Genomic DNA, 21,072 nt, shown 5'->3' with positions numbered 1-21,072 from the left:
CTCGCAACTCAGAGTTCAGAACAGAGTTATTACTAATTATCGGACCAATATTACTATCAAAATACATCAAAAATATTTAAGGATTTGATGGGGAACCAAGGATTGGATATGCTAATAACAAATGTAATCTCTCCAATCATTAAAAAACTCATTTCCATGCAAAAAAACAACTGATCGTTATAATGTTAAGAAAAAATTAGAATGATATATAAATAAATTCTTCAAACAAATTGAGATCCAAAATAGTATCTTAATCACTTAAAGAAAAAAAAACTACAATCTATATAAAAGTTCACTTAAATTTTCGAGAAAAAAATCCAACTCCGAACTTTCAGGCAATAATAGCATCAGACGAATTTAAAAGGGCATAACATTCTTCAGCATTACAGTACATATCCCTGCCATCAGGCATCTTCAACTTAGCTTGTAGCTTATCAGCATTTAGAACACTGAACTTCATTACAATCTTTTGTCGCAACAGCTTATGGCATATAGCATTTAGATTGCTTGCCGCTGGTGAGTGGTGATCATTCAGGTAAATCCTGCTGTCTACATCATTACCATCACCATTTAGTTCATCCGATACTTTGAGCGTCCGAGTTTTGAAGTACTCTGACATTATAGTATCCCGTAACTGAACACTATTTAACTTAACCAGAATTAGTTTGTTCATCAATGTAATATTGTAAAAAGCAGCAATAGCAACAACAGTCCCAATCAGATCTGTCAGTCCTTCAGGCAAACCACTGACCACAAAGTCAGCCCTGTTAAGTCTTCGGTGCAAGACATGATTCTGCATCTCTAGGCCTTTTATTCTGTCATTATTCTTGGACTCAACAGTAGTAATCCGCTTACTGCATTCACTAATTTCAGTTTTCATCTCCTTCAAACAGGAACACATCTTACTTTTCATACCTTGAATCGCATCCTTAATGGAAATTAGTTCAGACTGATTTGTAGAAATAAAAGTATCGAGTTTCCGTTTAATATCTCTAATACCAGTAGGCACATTCGAATCATCTTGCGCCCCAATACATCTTTGCTCACAAGAACCACAGACAAACAGACTAGTTTTGACAGTCTTAAGGGCTTGAAGATCAGCTTCAGACAATTTAGCGCATGCAGCATGCAGCCAGGTGGAACAAATTTTGCAATTTATGCTGCCCGATTTGTTAATAGCTTGATCACAGGATCCACATTTCATACTTCTTGCAGTCGGCATATTAGAATAGTAACAAAAGGTGGTGGGCAGCAAAGAATCAAAAGTAAATAGTCACAGTTACAAATTCAGCAATAAGAATTTTGAATTTTGAATTATTTTATTTGAAATTACGCATGAAATCATTCGAATAAAAAATGGAATAATTCGAATTACAAATGGAATAATTCGAATTACAAATGGAATAATTCAAATTTCAGATGGAATAATTCGAATTACAAATGGAATAATTCGAATTAGAAATGGAATTCTCGAATTACAAATAAAATGTTACGAATTACAAATAGGATAATCGAATTACAACTGGAATGTTTATTTTTCTTCTATAACCCGACAACAACAATTTTTACACTTTAAACAAAAAGACATTAAGAAGTCTATCATTTTGTTGGTTTACGGTAGGCAATTTAGCTACGAGCATAGACTAATGAAGACATAGACGTCGGAATGCTCTCTCTCGAATTGAGTGTGGTACCTAAGAAACTCAATATAAAATGCCAAAAATACAACTTAACAAATATTTTGTTCTGACAAAAGACTACATAGGGTTAGCTTTTGATGGGAACTATATCCTCAGATAAAAATATCCAAGAAAATATTGCAATTTTCCCCAAAAATCGTCTTCGAACTTTTTTGAGTTTTCGGGTTTGAGTGACTTGACCGCGGAAAAATTGAGTGATCCGTCGTCTATGTCTTCATTAGTCTATGCTACGAGTAATTTCTCGCAAATTTATGCTCAATAACTCGATAATTTTACTCGATAACGAATGTTGTCATACCAACTTTGAGTACTCAGGTTGAGAATTTTATGAGATACTTGACTCCCGGCTTATTCAGCGTTTTTAGCAATATCATGGAGATTCTATAAGGCCCAACGCTTTGGATGGTTTAGCCTTCCTATGACATTCGTAGCATCATCCACTGTAAATTGTGGTGTTTCATTCTGGGCAGTAAGAGATTTAATGCGACGTAGTACTCTTTTCTTCGCCATGTCACTATAATAACTTGCACACGTGTTCGGATCATTCAGCGTAACGTTGCCAAACGTGACTGAGGGTCTGTCTTCCTTCTTTCCAAGGTTCGAGTGTGACTTATCCGTTGCCCACAATTCACTTTGAACTCTTCAGATGATTTTACCACTTGTTTCGCTTATGCTCAGCGGTCAACCTGTTTACTTCCAATGTCAGGTTCTTGACTCCGGGGTCACTGCGGTTGGCATGAGGAAGCTCATCAAGCTCATTTGTTGAAAAATTTGGTATTCGAGCGGTTGCAGCTGTGATGATGTCCAGGAACATCCTTTCTGCTATCCGAACATCAGAAAAGTTGGACAGTTTTCTGAAACGATGATTGGTAAACTATCTGAAACTAGGCCATTTAGCTTTCCCATGCTTGATGAAAATGATCAAAATTGGTCAAACAATGCCCTCAGTGGTCCCAGTGGTGGGCCACTAGGAGGAGGACTACCGCAATTGGAATTGCGGGTAGAGACAAAAACAGAAGATGGTAAATCATATTAGTATCATGCCTTGACAAGGGAAACAACTTAGACCAAACCTGAGCGAACAAATATCAAAGTAATGACCCAAGCTGAAATTGAAGAAATGAATAAAAAACAATAAATGATGCAGAAACAAAAACCAAATCAAAATCAGCCAAATGGTATTGTGAATAAGGAGAAAACAGAAACACCGACAGTTGTCGATAAATCACCAGTAACAGCCACATTCCTAGAACTGGAGATAGACACAGAGCCAGATTAAGAAGAAGAATGAATTTACAAACAAATAATAAAAAAACACTGTTACAACAACAACGCTTCCTGTAGGCCCAATTCTGACAATGCTCAGCAGGCAGAATGGAGTCTCTAGACAAGCTTATGTAAATTCATTAGCCACAATCCGGAGAATGGAGGTCTTATTATCAAGGTGTCAATAGACGCTCAAGGCAAGAGCATTTAAGTACATGTGAGGGTAAGCTGCACTTAGGTCTGGCTTGGATACGATTACATCTCGCAAAGCAGTTGATGAACTTCTTCTAGCCTTCACGAAGACTGAAATTGACATCGTTTTAGTCCAGGAGCCATATTTATATAAAATAGGTCTGCTGGGCTAAACGATGGAAACTATGGGGGTTATTCTGAACGCAAATTCCCCGTGAGTTTTCTCACTCTCTCCTTTAAGTTGAAACGGCGGAAAGACAAAAATCACGCAGAATTTTCGTTCAGAATAACCCACCTTCGCTACTACTAATGGAGATAAGTTAAGAACTTCCGAAAACTGACGAACCGCTGGCCAACACAATAAACAAAAAAAAAAAAACGGCTTCTTTTACTTGACCATTGTTATTGCCAGCTACTGTTTATAAACAAACAATGGCATAGAAAAAGAAGTCGACCGATAATGGGGTTTTCTAAAAAGAAACAAAAACTAGCAATCGACGGTTCCATTTATAAATCAATTGCCTGTTATCAGGGTCAGTTCGAGATTATTGGCTTTAAGGTAAATAATATGAAAATTAAATAAATTAAATTGTGGGAAGAGTTTCTTTTGTTGTTTGGCCAAATGACTGTAGTGGCTGGCTGGTTGGCTCCAGCAATTGTTAGTAGCTCTAGAAGTATGAAGGCCATAAGAAGTAAAAATGACTGCCGTAAGAAGTTTGGCATACAATGGTTGTTTGCGGTTTTAATTGTCCATCAATGTTGTTGGCTGGTTGAATCTCAGGATTATGGCAACATAGCAGGTCAATGGAAAGTTCAATATGGTCAAAATGAAAACTTGGAATCATTAGATCTGTGGACTTCCGCCAAAGAAGTCGTATACATAACAATCTACGATGTTGAGAGACCCGAGGATAATGAGGATTTATATTTTGAGCTGCATGTGGAAAATGAAAAATTGGCCAAAGTGGAGGAGGGACGACGTGTAAATTTAAACGACTTTCAAACTGCCGACAAGTGGCAAGGTGAAGTAGCCATTGATGGTCTGCATTTTGGCTACACAGAATTATATATGAAACTGGTGGATCCTAGAAGCAGCCGTACAGAGCGTAGTGCCCAAAGCTTAGAGCTCATTGTAAGACGTACCAAACGCATCGCTGATAACACCCTTACCTTTACCTCAGCGGCCATTGCATTGTTGATGTTCATCAATTTGGGCACTGTTTTGGATTTGAAACGTTTGATCGGTATTTTTAGGCGTCCCATTGGACCCCTACTGGGTTTCTGTTGCCGTTATATTATAATGCCCGGTTTGGCATTGGGCTTGGCTGCGCTAATGTTCAAAGACAATAAACGTCTACAGTTGGCTGCATTCTTCACGGCCATAACTCCAAGTGGAGGTATTGCCAACATTTGCAATATCTTTCTGAGGGGTAATGTGAATCTGTCTTTGGCCACAACCACGGTTAATAGTATCTTGGCCTTGGGCATGTTGCCGCTGTGGGTGTATCTAATTGGTCCAGTGCTCTATCCTGAACAAACATTGGATTTGCCTTTTATCGATTTGGCGGTGGGATGTGTGGGTCTTTGTTTGGCCCTACTTGTGGGTGTGATGTTGCGTACCTGTATCCCCAAAACGACACGTTTTATTTTCCGTTTCCTGAAACCATTCTCTGTTGTGCTCAGTTTATGTTTGGTGGCTCTGACAGTGGGTTTGAATTATTATATTTTTGGAGAAATCACATTATTGGTGAGTGTGGAATATTCAAAATCGAAAGCTTGGTTAAAGTATTTTTCTCTTCCATTTTTAGATTTTCCTTTTATCCCTGTGCTTGCCTCTCTTGGGTTATGTTTTCTCCTTTATATTATCGAAACTGTTGTGCCGCACAGCAACCGATTCTATGACCATAGCCATAGAAACGAGTGTGTTGAATATGACCCTGCCCATTGTTTTACTGGAATACACCATGAGTCAACCCATGGCCGATATGCTGATTGTTGTACCCATCACATCGGCATTAGTATCGCTTTGTCTAGTTTTAATATTTTATATTGTTCGGAGAATTTTCGGTTGGAATCGTCCAGTGGATCAGGACTGTTTCGACGAAAAGAAATTTTTGGTGGAAAACTGAGAAGAGAATGAAGGAGCTGTGATTTTGTAAGATATATTTTTATAGATTTAAAAATATTTTAGGTTAGGGTTTTTGAAAACGAAGCAGAATCTAAGCGCGAAATAAATTTAACGAAAAATGTAAATTTAAACAAGTCAGAAAGCTAATTTTGAATAATACGACAAAGGGAGAAGGAATGTGAAATAAGTGTGGTTTGTTCAAGGGGCGGAGTGGAGGTCCTCTGTCGTCGCTTCCATATGAGATTCGACAGGGTTCCCTCCTTCACTCGACGTGGGAATTTCGCTAATTGGAAGATCTTTTATCGCTTAGTGAAGATATTTTCTCTCGAACTTCCTCACAAACTTGAGGTTATTGTTGGAGTCCTTTTTATACCCTCAGCATTTATGCTAACGGGTAAAATGTGCCTCATCGAAATAATGGTTTTAGCAAAATCCTTTTCAAACAATTTGGAGTCAGTCCGACTGGCTGGAGCGCACAATAACTCTCGAAAATATCAACCGATTCAGTCCAAAATTTTGCTTTCGTAATATGTTGTTCAAACTTAGTTTAAGTTCGAAGATAAGCCATATTGTTCCGCTCCATCAGGTACCTATCCCACAAAAGTTCAAAAATGTTCGGAAAAATTGTGCGCACGATAACTCTTGAAGGGAGTGACCGATTTGGTCCATACTTTACACATCGTAATATATCTACCAGATATAGATCAGGTTCGAATATGGACTATACTTGTCCACTCCTTCTGGTACATCCCACACAAAATTTCGGATAAGTTCACTTTAAGACCTGCTCTCGAGTCACTTTGATTTTTGTTGAAGCAACTTGCATTCGCTGCCTCAATTACAACGGTAAAAGCTTTTTCAGGGGCAAGTCCACACTTCTTGAGAAAACAGACCGAAAGGCGTAAAAAAACCCTATGACACCGTATGTAGTGGCTGGAGAGCACGATAGTTTTCGTGGGTGCCAAGCCACCCAGGCTCCCCCCTGAATACGTAGGTGGATGAAAGCATAAAATCACAAAGGCTGAGGCTATATCTCTGTCGGCACAGCCGACTGATACTTTTTTACTTGTTGACGTACCGTTTACAATAAGATACCACATTCTGATAGTCTCTTTTGTCCATCGCCTCTTTACTCTTGGCGCTTTGAGAGGTTGTTGTTGTAACAGTGCACACTGGTCCCAACCTGCGACAAAAATCTATATCAGCAAATCTCTGCGACAATTCACCAAATTTTTTCTAAACATATTATATTTTAATATTCCAGCACTGTTTTTGTGATTTATAATGGTATTTAACAAAACAAAGCAGAAGAAGTTGACATTTACGTATGATCTCTTAAAAACATCAGTGTGGTTGTAACTTCTTACACGTGCCTTGTATCCTCAAAATTGAAAGGATAAAATTATTTTTTTCGAAATGGAAGTTTTAGTACAAGGTTTTCTAATTACTTTTACATGAAAATTAGTACACATTATTTGCATAAAATGTGCTGGAAATCACATTTTTTATAATACTTTTTTGTGGATTTTTTTCAAGTCCTAAAAATTGAAGTAGAGTTTTACTAACTTCGCCATCCTTCGCCACTCTCCAAATTTTTTGAAGAATGTTCGAAATAGTGTCAAGTTTACAAAAAATTTGGTTCCAGCTGCATATATTTGCATTTCCGTGTGTGACATTAAAAATACTGACGATGCCTTTGTTCGTTTCAGTGAATATGCTGTATTACTGTATTCTCAGTATCTTCTTTGTTTGGTGTTTTAATTGTTTGTTTTCGGTCGCACCGAACTTTATTATATCCCCTACCATGAAATATTCTGAACTCAAATGGAATAATTTGTTTCCTTTCCTGTCCACGATACCAGTCGGAGACGTTTTTGACCACTAAGAACTCCAAATAGCAAATTACAACCAATTCGGACCGAAAATGCAGATAAAAAATAACCGAAATAGGGAGGTACCGTAATATGCGGGCTATACCGAAACCTGGACCTAAGACCACATTTTTTGGCGCAGAAGGTTTTTGATCGTTGAAAACTCCAAATGGCAAATTACAACCAATTCGGGCCGAAAATGTTGACAAACTCTTCAAAATACCTGAAATCGGGAGGTATCGTAATATGAGAGCTAAACCGAAACCTGGACCTTAGACCAAAATTGTTGGCGCAGAAGGTTTTTGACCATTGGGAACCCCAAATATCAAAGTACAGCCACTGGCTGGTACCGCTACGTGGGGGCTATAGGAAAACCTGGACCCATATTGATGATTTTTTGGCTAAAGAATTTTTTACTTATTTTTAGCATATACTGAAAAAAATCAGATTGATCCGACGATTATAAATATTTTTGTCGCACCTTCCCATACACTGTGCAGTGTTTTATTTTATGTTTTCAGTTCATTGTCTGCTTAATCTGGCTCAGGGTCCATCTCCAGGTCCAGCAACGTGGCTGCTTCAATGGGATTAACCCCAAATCTACTGGCGTTAGTTCAGTAGGTTTGGCGGGGCAGTTGAAAAAGGGCAGTGTATCGAGCGGACCTGTGTCACATGCTGGGCAGATGTTTTGCACGGTGTCATCGATCCTTGCCCTATAAGAATTTAGACGACTGCGCCATCCCGAGCGTAGTAGAGTCAAAAACTACTCTGATTTATCGTAATAGATGGGGATGTTCTCTGAGGACCGTATTCCCACAATACTTGTTTATGACAATTAAACTAGCTTGATAGGCCTGTTGATCTAGGCGTTCTTTCTTGTAACGTTGGAACTCTTTTTCTAGATCATGAAGATCCTTCCTTACATGCCTGGGTGGGGAGTCCTATCCACCATATGGTGCTTGTCCCTCAAAATATTCTTTAAAAAATCCACGATTATTATCCCTCAAATATATTCTTCAGAAAATCCAGGATTATTGTCGTGGTTATCTCTCAAAAATATTCTGAAAAAAATCCAGCATGCCATTGTGTTGCAGTACTGGAAGAGTCTTTGTCTCGAATGGAAAAAGGTGGTAAGGTCTGTCAAATAGGAGATCATCCTTTCACAAATGACATCAGGGAAGGTACCTGACACCAGGATCGTACAATCATCTGCATAAGTTATGATCTCGATGCCGTGTGGAGGAATAAGGAGAGGTAGAGGTTAAACATTTCCGGAGATATCACCCTACCTTGGGAAACTCCCTGTTTCACTGTATGTGGCTTGAACTACTTATACTTGAATTCCACGTACGACTGGAGTCCACAAATATAACTGATTACCCAACGTTTCAAACTTGGCGGGAGGGTTGTCTGTTCGATATCCTATATATGTGGAGTGGTTGACAGTATCGAAAGCTTTTGATAAGTCAAGCGCCAGCATCACTGTTGCACCAAACGGCTTGCGCTGGTTGAGTCCCTGACTAATATGTGTGGACATGGCGGGCAGCGCTGCTTACGGAACCCAGTTGTTGATCGGCGACTGGATAGCTATTTCAGTAGCGGGACCACCTTGTCCATTTTCCAGACTTCGGGAACGATATAGGTGGTTAGCGACAGGTTGAGAACTTTAGTAAGATATTCTACCCGCAGCGCATCCAGCTGTTTGAGCATTACCATGTAAATTCCATCAACACTCTGGATGATTTAGCGTTCCTGATGACATTCGAAACACCATCTATAGTAAATTGTGGTGGTTCATTTCGGCAGGAAGAGATCTAATGCGAAGTAGTACTATTTTCTTCGCCCTTCGAAGATTAAAATAACTTGCACACCTCTGAGATCAGTCAGTGTAACGTCGCCAAACGTGACTGATGTCCCATCTTCCTTCTTTCCAGGGTTCGAGTGTGATTTAACAGTTGCGCACAATTCACTTATACCGGCTCCAACATTGCAACTCTTTAGATGATTTAACCACTGTTCTGCTTATGCTCACCGACCTGTTAATTTCCAATGTCAGCTCCCTGACTCTGGGGTCACTGGGGTTGGCACGAAAAAGCTCATCACACTAATTTGCTAATGCCATCGCTTCTGCTGGGAAGTTCGATCTCACTTCGGGTATTCGACCAGAAGATACATATATGGCAAGCGGCTGCAGCAGTGATGATGTCTCGGAACGTCCTTTCTGCTACCCGAACATCAGAAGGGTTGGGCAGATCTCCGAAGCGTTGATTAGTAGACTCTCTGAAACTCAGCCAATCGGCTGTCCCATGATTGACGGAGATTTTGAAATTTGGTCGGTCTGCTAATGGAGACAATTAGGAGGGGACGCACTGTGGGCAAAATCCAAATCTACCAGGGAAACATTAATAACTCCCAAACTAATTGAGATACCCATATAAGATATTTTGTGTATTTAGACGTTTTGCTGTCAATTTAGCTGTAAATTAGTACTTAGGGCCTTCAGTAAAAATCATTATTTCCAAAAATGAGAGACATTGGTCCAGGTTTTGGTATAGCCTCCAGATTTTAGGTATATTAAAGTTATTCGCCAAATTTTCCAACCAATTTGTCTGTACTTTGATATTTTGAGCTACATTTTCAGGCCGATTTTTGATATTAAGGGTTGCCGGTGGTTAAGAAAGTTATCTACCAAAAATTGTGGACATGTTTTGGAATTGCCGCCATATAACGGCACCGGAACAACATCTTTTTAACTTCAAAATAAAGGAACAATTTAGTAATATAACTTTGTCGTTTTTATTCTTCTTAAAAACCATTGTATTTACATTTTTTTACTAGAATTCAAAACAAAACAAAAAAGAAATGCTACAACTTAATTTTAAGTACATATTTCTACTAATCCTCAGAATCCGAATATAATGTCCGAATATAATGTATCTAATTGATTGGCTATGTATTGAATCTTTTTACATTCTTCAGTCTTTTTCCTGAATAAAGCGTAATGAGCGTCAAAATAAACTTTACACCTCTCAAATTTTTTTTGATTGCATTATTACACCGACGTAGAGATATTATACGTATAACATATAAATGCAACTTTTTTAAGTATTTCGTGGTGAATTAAAATCCAGAAAATATTAAGCCCTTCCCACGTTTCATTAGGGAATAAATGAAGATTGCCAAAATAACCCAAAATTTGACGCGTCAAAATAAAGTTTACACTTTTGCCAAACGCAAGAATTTTCTTATTTCTTTAACAAAATGAATGGATATTTTTGCTTTTGAAATTATTTTCATAACTTACGAGCCTTCAAACTATAAATTAACGAGTTTTTTGGTGTAATCCGGTGATATTTCCCCCCATTGGACCCGTGGTACCACTTTCGTGTATCTATATATATAAAAGAGTAGTGAGGTGAGTGACTGACTGACTGACTGACTGACTGATTGACTGACTGATTCATCAACGCCCAGACGAAACCGCTAAAGCTAGAAAGTTGAAATTTTGGGTGTAGGTTGCTGTTGGTGTGTAGGGGTGAGATAAGGCTGGGTTTTTGGAAATTCGAACTGGAAGGGTACGAAAAGTACCAAAAGGTACTAAATATGGTACCCTTTGTATTACGCGAACGCGTACAGCTAGAACTCTGAAATTTGGAACGTGGGTCCCTATTTATGTATATGATAGATGTACCAAAGGGTTTTTGGAAAATCGTACTATAAGTGTACGAAAAGTACTGAAATGTACTAATTTTGGTACCATTAGGTATCATGTGAACGGATAGAGCTAAAAGCTTGAAATTTGGAGTGATATTTAAGGTTGAGAACTAACGATTATATAAGGAGTTGTTTTCTGGTTGTGAACTCATGTGTACGAAATGTACTAAATGGTACTAAATTTGGTACAATATCAATTGCGGGTGAACGAATAAAGCTGGAATCATGAAACTGGAATTTAAGATTACTGCAGGAATGTATCTCAAGACTACATTCCTGCAGTAATCTTAAATGGAGATACTTTTGGAAATGGATACTTATGTGTACTAAATGATACTAAATTTAGTACAATTTGGATTTTAGGTGAACGAATGGAGCTGGAATCCTGAAATATGGAATTAAGATTATTGTTGGAGTTTAGGATTGAAATGTGGAGGCAGTTTTGGAAAATCATGTGTACGAAAAGTACTAAATGGTACTAAGTTTGGATTTGAGTGAACAAATAGAGCTGGAAACTTTAAATTTAGAACTATGATTACTTTTGGAGTGTAGGATTAAGATATGGAAATGGTTTTGGAAATGGGTACTTATGTGTACTAAATGGTACTAAATTTAGTACAATTTGGATTTGAGGTGAACGAATGGAGCTGGAATCCTGAAATTTGGAATTAAGATTATTGTTGGAGGGTAGGATTGAAAAGGCAGTTTAGGAAAATAGTACTTATGCGTACGAAAAGTACTAAATGGTACTAAATTTGGATTTGAGTAAAAGAATAGAGTTGGAATCATGAAATTTAGAGCTGCGATTACTATTGGAGTGTAGGAGTGAGATATGGACGTAGTTTTGGAAATTCGTACTTATGTGTACTAAATGGTACTACATTTTGTACACTTTGAATCTGGATGAACGGATGGAGCTGGAATCCTGAAATTTAGAACAAAGATTACTGTAGGATTTGGATATGGAAATAATTTTAGAAATGCGTACTTATGTGTACTAAATGGTACTAAATTTCGTACAATTTGGGTGAACTAATAGAGCCGGAATCCTGAAATTTTGAATTAAGATTATCGTTGGAGTTTTGTATTAAAATGTGAAGGCAGTTTTGGAAAATCGTACTTATGTGTACGAAAAGTACTAAATGGTACTAAATTTAGTACAATTTGGATTTTTGTGAACGGATTGAGCTGGAATCCTGAAATTTGAAATTAGGGTCAAAGGTTTTTGTAAATTCGAACTATAAGTGCACGAACAGTACTAAATGGTACTAAATTTAGTACAATTTGGATTTTGGTGAAAGGATAGAGCTCGAATACAAGCATTTGGAATGAGGGTCACTGATGAAGAGTAACAATGAAAGGTTTTTGGAAATTCTAACTATAAGGGTACGAAAAGTACTAAATGTAGTATAATTTTCATTTGGTTAAACGGATTGAGCTGGAATACAGACATTTGGAGTGATGGTCACTGATGAAGAGTAACAATGATAGGTTTTTGTAAATTCGAACTATAAGGGTACAAAAAGTACTAAATGGTACTAAATTTAGTACAATTTGGATTTGGGTGAACGGATAGAGCAGGAATCCTGGAATTTTGAATGACGGTCACTGATGAAGAGTAAAAAAGAAAGGTTTTTGGAAATTCGAATTAAAAGTATACGAAAAGTACTAAATATAGTACCATTTGGATATGGGTTAACGAATAGGGCCGGAATCCTGAAATTTGGAATGGGGATCACTGATGAAGAGTAAGAAAGATGTACCAAAGGTCGAAAAGTTCTATATGGTCGTGAATTTAGTATGATTTGGATTTGAAGAACTGGAATCCTGAAATTTGGAATTAAGATTACTGTTGGAATATAGAATCGAGATATGGAGGTAGCTTTGGAAAATCGTACTATTGTGCGCGAAGCAGTACTAAATGGTACGGAATTCGCTACAATTTGTATTTGCGTGAACAGATTACTGTTGGAGTGTAGGATTGAGGTAGTTTTGGAAATTCGTACTTATGGAAAAGTGCTAAATGGAACTACATTGGCTATAAATTGGGTTTAGGTGAACGGATAGAGTTGAGATATGAAAGTAAATTTTGTAAAATCGTGTACGAAAAGTACTAAATGGTACAAAATTTGGTACCGTTTGGTATTTGCTATATGGTATAGAATTTTGTAAAATTTGTGATTTTGTAAAGGGTGGAACTGGAATTTTGAAATTCGGTATTAGATTAGAAATTGGTGTTTAGAGTGGAGGTAGGGAGGAGGTTTTGAAAATTCGTACTTATTTATACAAAAAGTTCTAAATAGTACTATAATGGGTTTCAGGGGAACAGATAAAGCTGGAAAAGTGAATTGGGGTTAGGATATATGTTGAATATAAGGAAGTAATTTTTGAAACGTTTACCTATGTGTACGGAAAGTTGGGTAACATGTTGGTACCAAAACCATTTAGGTATTGTTTACACAAAAAGGTACTAAATTTGGTGTTGGGTGTAGGGATTATATAATTTGAAAATACGCTATTTGTAGAAAAAATACGAAATGGAAAAATATTCTAAAATTTGAGACAAAATTCTGAGTTTGAAAAATTGTACTGAATATTGTTCCATTGATTTCATGTTAACGCAAAGGCGTTTCTAAATAATGTACTGAAATTAAGTAGTCAAACTTGAATATCTTTTCAAAAAATGTTTTTTTGTTCTGACTGCTTTGGTATGTTCATTTGAAAACGTGGTCCAATGCGACAATTTTGTAAACTAAAAGTAATTTACCCCCTGATAATAAAAAAAACCTAAATTGAAATGCCTCCAAAAATTTTATATGGGGATATACGAACACGTGGATTTTTATGGCCATTTTGAATGCCGAAAATTTAACGGACCTATTCGGGGTCTGGACGAAACCGCTAGAGCTAGAACCTTGCATTGTAAAAGTGCGTGATTGTTGTTGTAAAGGGGTGAGATAAAGTTTACGAATAGTGTTTGGAAATTCGTACTGGAAGAGAATGCTGTGTTAGTGAAGGGTTAAAACCAGGAGTTTTTTTGTAAATTCTGACTACAACCGAAAAAAATATTGGTAATAAAAATAGGTCTTATTACAACAGAATCTCCAGTATTCCCATTCCCGTATTGAATATTGTTTATATATATATATTTTGTTCCCTTTACGCATACGAAGTAGCGGGCATTTGCTAGTATTGGTATAAAATAGGCCTCTATTACGGGTTTTGTCGAATTTTTCGACAAGTACTCTATCGACTTGTAGTCTAGAGACTTCAATGGGTGATCCGATATACATAGGAGTCAAATATAGAAACATGTTATTTATAATTATAGCCTAATGCGTTAGATCCCTGCCCATATGTTACGTAAACCGTTGATATTAGCCCCATTCCTCCAGACTAGGGTCTTTAATATCGTGTCAATGAAGGTGGAAGATATTGTTCTCCCCTGTAGATACAGGAGACTCCACTTATTTTGATTACCGTTTTCCTAAAAAGGCGATAAAATAGAGAGTTGCAATTAGTAGCATTAGTATTTTTTTTGAAGAAATCTTGTAATCACTTTCTTTTTATAGCACTGTTGGGTAGAAATGCTCGGCCTCATACACAAAAGTGTAAAAAATACATGAGTCTCTCGCAATTTGCTCACCATTGTTTTAACTCTTCCAAACTATTAGAAAAAATTAAATTATGCACTGTTTACTTTCACTTCTTGCACATAACTGAACGATCAAAGCAAGTATAAAAAATCTATTTGCAATTCACGAATAAAAACTCCAAATGTATGTAACGTTATAACGGTACAAAAACAATAAAACACGAAATTGTTTATTATTTTTGGGTTCAGCAAAATGTTTAGAATAAGAGGACATCAATTATTTTCATATAACTCAAGATTAGTTCTTCGGACTTTTGTGCCGCTGGATTTGAAATTCGCCCACAGTGGGACGGTGGGGAAAAGAATCGACAGGGTTCCCTCCTTCACTACATATGCTGCATTGGTCATTTAGTGTAGGAGATCACTATCCGATTCTATGTCGCTCATACAGAAGTGTATTGGGGAACAAATCAATTCACCTCATCGGTTCGCGACAATCTCTCCTACTTTTTCAACCGGGCTTGGGACCGGCTTTGGCTGAAGTATCAATTTGACGACTAAAATACAGGGCTTTTTGGAACTTTTCGAATATCTATCTTAACGATTGCGGACGTCTTGCTAATAAATTTGTTTTTGGATAAAAGCGCAAAGTGTTGAACTTCCTCACTTCGTGGCAGCCCAAGGAATTGCCCGATATGGTACATCATATAAATTAATCTATGTTTCGAGACAGACTAACGGACAGGACTAAAGTCCCCACCACCAGAAGAGGAGTCCACCAGTCTGTTCAAAACAGACTCGTTTCGCTTGGGCCTGGCTCTAATGACGCGTACATGTACACGGAATGTATGTGGGTAGCAGTCCAGTGTGGAGCTGTCGACGTAAAGTTGCTTATATTCCGTCGATAAACACCTCTACTCCAGATTATAGGCTCAATGTTATCCCACGTTAGGAAGGTCATCCCAGCAAAGGTAAATTTCGTACAGGCCGATTTCGCTATTGTTGCCCGTAGCGAAGACCCTTGAGGCGTTAGTCCTCCCCAGCATCAGAAATAACTATCCAGTTGTCGATCATCAACATGGATTCAGTAAGCAGCACAGCACGACAATAGCGCCGCACACCATCTCCAATCATATTAGTGGAGTATTCAATCAGAGCAAACGAGCAGACTATCAGAGAACATCGAGCAGACTATCCTCCGGACAAGTTTGATACATTGGATAATCAAGTATAGGTGTGGACGCCAGTCGCACGGGAAACTCAGGAAGAAGTAGTGAAAGCCCCACCTTGGTGGGGTAATATCTCTGGAACTGTTTAAACTCTACGTTTCCTTTATTCCACCCCCTAGAAACGGCATTGAAATCATAATGTATGCGAATGATTGTACAATATTTGCATCGAGTACCTGCCCTAATGTCATTTGTTTAAGGCTGAAGTCTTATTTGACTGATCTTACCTTTTTTCACGCGAGGAATATGCAAATATCCGCCACGAAATGTACGGCCACTCTGTTTACCACATTGACTGCGGAGATGAGGACTGAGTTGAATGTCCTGATCGATGGTAACTGAATTCCGACCACTAACTACCCCAAGATTTTACAGTCACATTTGGCAGTATGTTCATGCGACATGCAGAGATGTAGGAATAAGGTCGGCAACACTTGGGATGCAGATACAGAAACCATTGCTTGTGCGCATCATGAAAATATATAAATATTTTACTCGTTACCATGCTAAAAATTACAAAGTCCAACAAGACTGGCTTTGTCATTCACTGTCATTTTCAATTTGTTGAATAATCTGTTCTTGAACTTCGAAACAAATGTTTGAAAAACATTTGAATGGACGGACGCTTGTAAATGTACATTTTTCGTTTTATAGTTTACAGGGATTAGTTCAATTCAAAATAAACAACAAAAACACAAACAAAGTCATAGCTTTAATCAAATTGAGCTTACAGAAATGTGTACTATAAAAAAACTTACAAAGCTACGATTCATTGTATGAATGGGTAGACAAGACAGTGTACTCTATAGTTAAGAGGTTTTTAAGTGAAACAAAAAAATATTAAAATTAATTTTACAGTATTTTTAAAAAATTAATTTTATGTTTAACAAATAAAGGAGCATTAAGTTCGGCCGGGCCAAATTTTTTTACCCTCCATGAAATATTCTGAATTAAATGAAATAATTAGTTTTATTACTGTAACTACAGAACAAATGGTCACAATTTTACTTAAAGAAGTTTTTTTGACTACTGAGAAACCCATATACCTAATTTTATCTAGTTCAGTCAGCTAAAAAATGAAAATACCTGAAATCGGGAGGTACCGTTACCCAGCAAAATGTTCGATGCCAAAGATGCTATTCAAGAATGGGTGCAAGTGAAATGGAATGTCATTTTTTCAGCATCTTCACTCATTCTTTTTACAAGAGCGTGACCCCCAAAAGATGCAATTCATTTTCAGATCCTAAGCATGTCATCTTTACTAACTCGATGGAATGGCATCTTCAACAATTCTTTGGCATGGCATCTATACCAATCCTTTGGCATGCCATCTTAACCAATTCCCAAGAATAGCATTTTCACTAATCTTTGGCATGTCATTTTCACCAACCCTTTGGCATGTAATTTTCACGTATTGTTCGGAAAATGGAAAATGCTGTATTGAAAAATGATTTTCATCTTTTTATTTTATTAATTCAAAGGAATTAATGAAATAACTATAATTTATTTATCATCATAAAGTTTACATCAATAATTGCAGTTTCTTCTCGTTGTTGTAACAGTAGTTAATATGTTTGTATTCTCATTTTTCTGCTTAATCTAATGGTTTGTAACCACAAAGCTGCAAACTTAAGTTTCTTAGCAGGATTGGTAGGGCAATTGAAAAGGAGCAGTGTGTCGTGGTTGCCTGTGCTGTATGCTGGGCAGATGTTTTCCACGGTGTCATCAGTACTTGCCCTATAGGAATTTTGACGTCTGCACCATCCCGAGCGTATTGACCCAAAACTAATCTGGTTTGTCCTGACAGCTGGCGCTTCTCAGCTGCGATAGATGGTAGATGTTCTCCAAGGACCGCATTCACACGACAACTGTTTACTGCATCTGCGACTGCATTCGTGTGAATGCTACTTAAACTTGGTTGAAAGGCTTGTTGATCTAGAGGTTCTCTCTTGTAACGTTAGACTTCTCTTTCTAGATTATGAGCACGGCTTGCTCTGAATGAGTCCTCTGCTAATATGGAGATGGCCTTCAGCGCAGTTGTTGTGCTGCTTACGGATCCTATGCTATTGATCGGCAACTGGATGGAAGAACTATAGCCACAAGGGTCCTTGCTACGGGCGACAAAAGCGAAATCGGTTTGTAAGATTCACCTTTGCTGGCATCCTTTTCGGGCTTCAGTAGCTGGCCTATTTTCCAGACTTCGGGAACGATGTGTTTGGCAAGCGACAGGTTGTAAATTTAAGTGAGAAACTTGACTTCCGGCCGTCCCAGCTGTTGCAGTCTAAACACCGCCAATGCACGCAACAGAGTTTACTTCCTCCGCAACAGGTTTTGATTCACCTTGCAAAAGGATTTTACTTCCCATCAGTGCAGTGTAGATTTCGACATTGACTCCAACTGTAGATTACTATTTCGTGAATTTTATTTTACAACGTTTTGGAAATGTTTGTTGTTTTGTAGGGATCTACAAAACGACTTTTTGAGCGGGGTTCTCTAGTGCAGGCAAGGAAACTTTTATAATTGGTCTGTTCCTTTACTTTTAAAAATGGTAATTGTTGCAAAAATGGTAAAAGTGGTGAAATGCTCTCATAGCATACAATTTATGCTTTTAAAAGTAAGGAAACACTTTGCGGGTAAAAACTGGTAACCTCAGGCACGTAAAGGAACACGACTAATACCAAAGAGCGCAGTCCGACTCTACTTTTAGCTCAATTATTGGGACTTCCTAGCATAATAAATCTTACATTGCTTTAAACGTACATATTTAGATAAATAAAAGAATATCTACATGTGTAAAAATAAAAACACAAAATTCATCTCTATTGGATCGATGGAATGGGTTCAAATGCTAAGGAAAAGATCGGATCTATCACGACTTCCTTTGAATTGGTTCAAATGCTGATGAAACGATCGGATCTTTCACGACTTCCTTCGAATGGGTTCAAGTGCTGATGAAAAGATCGGATCTTTCACGACTTCATTTGAACCAATGCAAAAGATCCAGTGAAATCATGGCATCTCATGGAACCACTTCCATAAAATTTTGCTGGGTATTTGTTATTAATGGGGGATACACCACGACGTGGGCCTATATCCAAAATTTATGGCGGATACGTTTCTTGACCACTCGGAATCGTAAATGCCAAATGACTGTATTAGGCCGAAAATGTAGAGAATAATTTCCAAATGCCTGAAATACCGTTATAAAGTAGACCTATGTATATAACACTGTGCAACAAAATTATTTTTTTCGAAATGATGAGTAGATTATGTAAGTAGAGCTAAAAATATGAGACACGTGTATCGGCGTTTTCAAAGTTTACATCGGAAAGTAACCAAAATAGGCAGGGCAAGTTCCGCCCATTTCTATTTTTTTTTCGAGTTAAGATATCTTGGAATCCTTGCATTTTAGGTATAGAGTGTATTTGGCAACTTTACAGAGGATGATCTGGGAAATATTTTTGTTAAAAATTTTAACGCTCATGCGGTTCACCAAAGGGGTCTTTATGGTCCCTTTTTTCGAAAATCTTTCAAAAACTTCTTTAAAATGTGATCCTGCCAAATCCAAATATTCTACAAAATGTTTCGTCTGCAAATCTTATCTAATCACCAGGAATCTCCATAAATGAAAAACACGTTTTAGGGTTAATTGTCCCTCAAAACATAATTTTAGAGAGATGAATGAAATGTTACCAAAACAGGAGTTAACTGCCATCATTGTATTGTTTTGGACCACGACAAATAGTGCATATGAGAGCACTGGACCATAGCCGTAAACCTCTCTCGTATTTTTACATACAATATAAGCAACCAATGACTTATCCTAACTACGTAATTTAAGTTAAAAGTACTAAAAAACACAATTTTACGAAGTCCGATCTGGGTTTTCTATATTTTTCTAATATATATGTATGTTCATCACAAATATTTCAAAGGCTTTTCAATTGGAGCGCACAACATCTTCTGTATGAATTTTTAACGAAAACCCATCAATAATATATTTATTTATAGTGACAAATCACAACGACAATCTGGATAAAAATTGTAAAATATGGCCTAAACCCTGTTTCAAAAACAAAGGCTGCTATAAATGTTATATGTTACGGTTACAGATTTCTTTCATTCAGAGACTCATAGTAAAATTTGATTTAAAATATTTCTTTCTTTAACAATATCCCCAAAGAGTGAAGGATTTTGTTAGATTTTGATCCACTATGGAATTATGAAAAATTAACAGTCCAAAATTAAAACAAATAATTTCGTCCTAAAATGTATAAGATTGTAATCTAATTTACTTAAGATAATTGTATACCTAGATATATGGTTTATTCTGAAAATCATGGTGAAATTTTGTGTAGAATTTTTCTTCATTTTCACTTTCATGTATCAACTCGAAAAAAGGAGAAAAAAATTTACAAAAAAAAAAAAAAAAAAAATTGGGAAATATTTTCATGTTTTTTTCAGCAAAATTGATACAGATATTTTCATGATATACCTATAATGTAAATAGACATTTTATTTCTTTGGTGACCCATAGTGAAATTTGACGAAGAATATTTTTGTCTTTGATGTCATCTCTCTAAAATTATGTTTTGAGGGACAATTTTGTATAAACTCAGATGAAGTCCGACTTTAACCCTAAAACTTGTTTTTCATTTTTAGAGATTTATGGCGATTACATAAGATTTCAAGATTTGGTGTATTCTGAGACCTATAGTAAAATTTTATGACAAACAATTTTGTAGAATATTTGGATTTGGTATGATCACATTTAAATGAGTTTTTGAAAGATTTTCAAAAAAGGACCAAAAAGAACCCTTGGTTAACCGCATGAGGGTTAAAATTGTTAACAAAAATATTCCCTTTGTAAAGTTGCCAAAGACACTACATACCTAAAATGCAAGGATTCCAATATATCCTAACTCAATTATTTCGAAAAAATAGAAATGGGCGTAACTTGACCCGGCTACATTGGTTACTTTCCGTGTCTCATATTTTTGGCTCTACTTTCATAATCTACTCAGTTTTCCTTGTGATTTTTTTGTTGTCGCACAGTGTAATTTTTGGTGGAGAAGCTTTTTGATCACTTCGAACCTTAAATGTCCAATTATATCGTATTCGGTCTGAAACCACAATTTTTGGTAGGTAAGTTTTTTGAGTTTTCATGGGGGCTATATCAAAACGTCCATCTATACCTACAAATTTTTGGCAGAAAGTTTTTAGGCTCAAAGACTAAATATCAAATTTCCGATATTTCGGTAAAACCTTCAAAATACCGACAATCAAGAGGTACGCTTCTATGGGGGATATAGGAACCCGCGGACCTATACTGATAAAATTTCTTCTTGAATATTTTATAACCCCATGGAAGACTAAA

General features: G+C 37.0%; 2 protein-coding genes across 2 annotated transcripts in view; one reads left to right on the top strand and one right to left on the bottom strand.

Moving 5' to 3' along the window:
• LOC141396428 (NIF3-like protein 1) overlaps window positions 1–21,072 on the bottom strand; it is a 91,688-nt gene that overhangs the window by 19,651 nt on the left and 50,965 nt on the right. The gene's annotated exons all lie outside the window — the stretch shown is intronic.
• LOC141396425 (ileal sodium/bile acid cotransporter) lies at window positions 3,784–5,428 on the top strand. Its single transcript, XM_073971888.1, has 2 exons — window positions 3,784–4,905; window positions 4,967–5,428. Exons 1-2 carry the CDS (start codon window positions 3,835–3,837, stop codon window positions 5,285–5,287), a joined length of 1,392 nt encoding a protein of 463 aa, XP_073827989.1. The 5' UTR covers window positions 3,784–3,834; the 3' UTR covers window positions 5,288–5,428.

The sequence above is a fragment of the Musca autumnalis genome, unplaced genomic scaffold (assembly GCF_047663935.1).
Source record: "Musca autumnalis isolate F117 unplaced genomic scaffold, ASM4766393v1 scaffold_3, whole genome shotgun sequence".
Lineage (NCBI taxonomy): Eukaryota > Metazoa > Arthropoda > Insecta > Diptera > Muscidae > Musca > Musca autumnalis.
Note: the sequence above shows the minus strand (reverse complement) of the source record. Positions and strands in the feature narration are given on the sequence as shown.

Excerpts from the sequence above, each read along its gene's own strand:
- LOC141396425 (XM_073971888.1), top strand. The coding sequence starts at position 3,835 with ATGAAGGCCATAAGAAGTAAAAATGACTGCCGTAAGAAGTTTGGCATA. Across the intron at positions 4,906-4,966 it reads TTGGAGAAATCACATTATTG|ATTTTCCTTTTATCCCTGTG; the intron begins GTGAGTGTGGAA and ends TTCCATTTTTAG.